Genomic DNA, 2,325 nt, shown 5'->3' with positions numbered 1-2,325 from the left:
AAATCTCTTCGAGACTTGGTCTGACCAAGAGCATAACAATTAACATTTCCCAAACAGCATTTCCCAAACGCCCTCCCTTGGTTTGCTAATGATTGTTTGCTTCCCAACGAAGTGGCAGGAGTTCCCGTATTTGCGGGAACTCAGAAAGTACTTGCATTGACTCTTGACCTGACTGGTAGCAACGTTGAAGCTGTTGCGTCACTAGGAGGGCATGGCCTGGCTAATTCATCCCCTCTCTCATTCAATGACAGGATTACTGTATATTTGCAAAGCACCATATCACAGCACTGTACTGGCACTCAGACACAGATGATACAGGAGGTATGGGTAACCTATATGTATACTGTGTATAAGTATTGTAGAGTCCCTCCCCAACTTCCCCTGCTGTTATAGTCATTATTGTTCCTATAGACCCCCTCCCCCATCTCAAGTGCAGAGGAACCCAGGGAGCGGAACGAATCAGAACAGCCCAACTGATAATCAGGCTCATATGTCTTCAGGTGATGATGTGAAGAATAAAGACAGGGCACTTTGAAAGGACACAAACTAAGTTTTTATTGTCTCACATTTGTGGCTCTGCTTGCATAAAACCAGAACGCCAGTGGTCACTTCAAAGTGGGTCACAGCTCAGTTTGAAAGGGATAGACAGTAAGCTTAGCAGTTGCTCGTCTCAGAGTCAGAGGCTTGATAGACGATGTCTGTGTGTCTGACACACCCGACCACTAGTACAATGCAAAGTAATTTCCACCTGCTAGTTTCAAGCGGTAGGTGGTTTTATACCAGTGTGAAATCCTAACGCAGGCAGTCAGGTTGTCAGGCTGAGAGTTGTTATTGGGACAAAAACAGATTGAAATAAGAATCATCTTATTGGATAAAGGACTTTATTAAAGGTTAAGGCAAATCGAGACCTTTCACTCATTCTTTGAAGACCAATACGTGTCGTATTTGCTCCTCACCACCAAGTCCCCGTCATCCTGGAGCATTAGACGGACCGTGCAGTGAGGGCCGGCGTCTTTATGACTGTTGGTGTGCCACACGGGCTTGTCACTCGACGTGTACATGACAAAGTTTGCGTCGCCCTGCATGACGATGCGTTCTGCGTCGCTGTGCTTCGCCGTGTTGGAACTCCAGATGGGTTTCCAGCCGTAGACCACAAAGTTGCCATCCTCCTGTGGGCACGACGCAAAACACGATTTTATAATGGGGTCCACTAAAACTACATCGTACACTCCTTATGACAAAAACTGCACAACACTGCACTGTTTCTTTTTTTTCAAGATTGCAGTGTTTTCATCTACAATGTTTTTTGTGTGTGTCCAAAACACTACATTCTCAACATTTAAAAAAATCACAAGGGAAATTTGAATTAGTTGATTAAAAAGTTGATGGTGGTGGGGTCCTTACCTCGAAGACAGCTTTGTACTGCTTGTTGTTGGAGAGAAGGTAGTCTCCTTTGTGGAGCTCACCATTGCAACACAGGGCGTTTCTGCTCATGGTTTCACTGTTTCGGTCAGATAATATTAAGTTACAATACAGCCCACATCTGTAAGGTCTATTGTGCATGCAGACTTCACAATATGCATACTATAATATAAGAATGCTCATTATGCATTCTTGTGCATGACAATGCTTTTAGAATGCCACCATTGCATAATGTTGCAGGCTGCAGGTGCTGTACTGCATCACTCTGAAGTAGTGTATGACATGGCAATGGCATTTTCACTGAGCAATATCAATATGAACAATGCATAATATGTGCACAGTCTTCAGTCATGAAAAAAGCACCAAAAATATTTCTGTCATCTTCAAGGATGTTTGAGGGCATTTTTAAATGCCTGCAAAAAATCTACAGTATGAACACCTATGTCATACAGTAGGCACGGGTTTTATAAACTAATCACAAAAAAAATCCTTTTCAAAGTAAGAGCATCATGCACCTGATACAGATTGCAAAGTTATAGCGGAACAACATTGCAGGACTTTGAGTACTCACAAGTTGGATGATGGTCTGGAGGAGTGTCTGGGTGAGTCTTGAGTTCAGATGTGGCTGGACGATGGTGTGTCATGCTGCCTGGGTTTATAAGCAGGTTCGTGGGGGTGGTGGGAGGAGGGTAGGTGAGTGATGCGGACACGGGTCTGGGTGTTCTGTCGAGATGGCCTGCTTTCATCAAGATGAAGTACCAAAAAGCTGCTAACATAGCAGACTCAAAGCCTTACCCCTAGAGGGAGCTAGTGTAGTTGTTGTGACGGCTTGGTAGCTCAGCTCGATGGACAGTCTGGATCGACATGACACCGGAAAGGGGATCAGCCCTGTGTGTGTGAGGA

General features: G+C 44.6%; 1 protein-coding gene across 1 annotated transcript; it reads right to left on the bottom strand.

The window, feature by feature from the left end:
* Positions 1-530: 530 nt before the first annotated feature.
* LOC134455084 (B-type lectin plumieribetin-like) lies at positions 531-2,102 on the bottom strand. Its single transcript, XM_063206144.1, has 3 exons — positions 1,994-2,102; positions 1,405-1,501; positions 531-1,169 (listed from the first exon to the last, which is right to left on the bottom strand). The coding sequence occupies exons 2-3, from the start codon at positions 1,492-1,494 to the stop codon at positions 912-914; spliced, it is 348 nt and encodes a 115-aa protein (XP_063062214.1). The 5' UTR covers positions 1,495-1,501; positions 1,994-2,102; the 3' UTR covers positions 531-911.
* Between the last annotated feature and the right edge of the window lie 223 nt (positions 2,103-2,325).

The sequence above is a fragment of the Engraulis encrasicolus genome, chromosome 9 (assembly GCF_034702125.1).
Source record: "Engraulis encrasicolus isolate BLACKSEA-1 chromosome 9, IST_EnEncr_1.0, whole genome shotgun sequence".
NCBI classification, from domain to species: Eukaryota; Metazoa; Chordata; class Actinopteri; order Clupeiformes; family Engraulidae; genus Engraulis; species Engraulis encrasicolus.
Note: the sequence above shows the minus strand (reverse complement) of the source record. Positions and strands in the feature narration are given on the sequence as shown.

What these genes read in the sequence shown, in the direction of transcription:
- LOC134455084 (XM_063206144.1), bottom strand. Translation starts at nt 1,494, where the DNA reads ATGAGCAGAAACGCCCTGTGTTGCAATGGTGAGCTCCACAAAGGAGAC. An exon ending in AGTACAAAGCTGTCTTCGAG is followed by an intron (nt 1,170 to 1,404) that starts GTAAGGACCCCA and finishes TCGTGCCCACAG; the next exon opens with GAGGATGGCAACTTTGTGGT.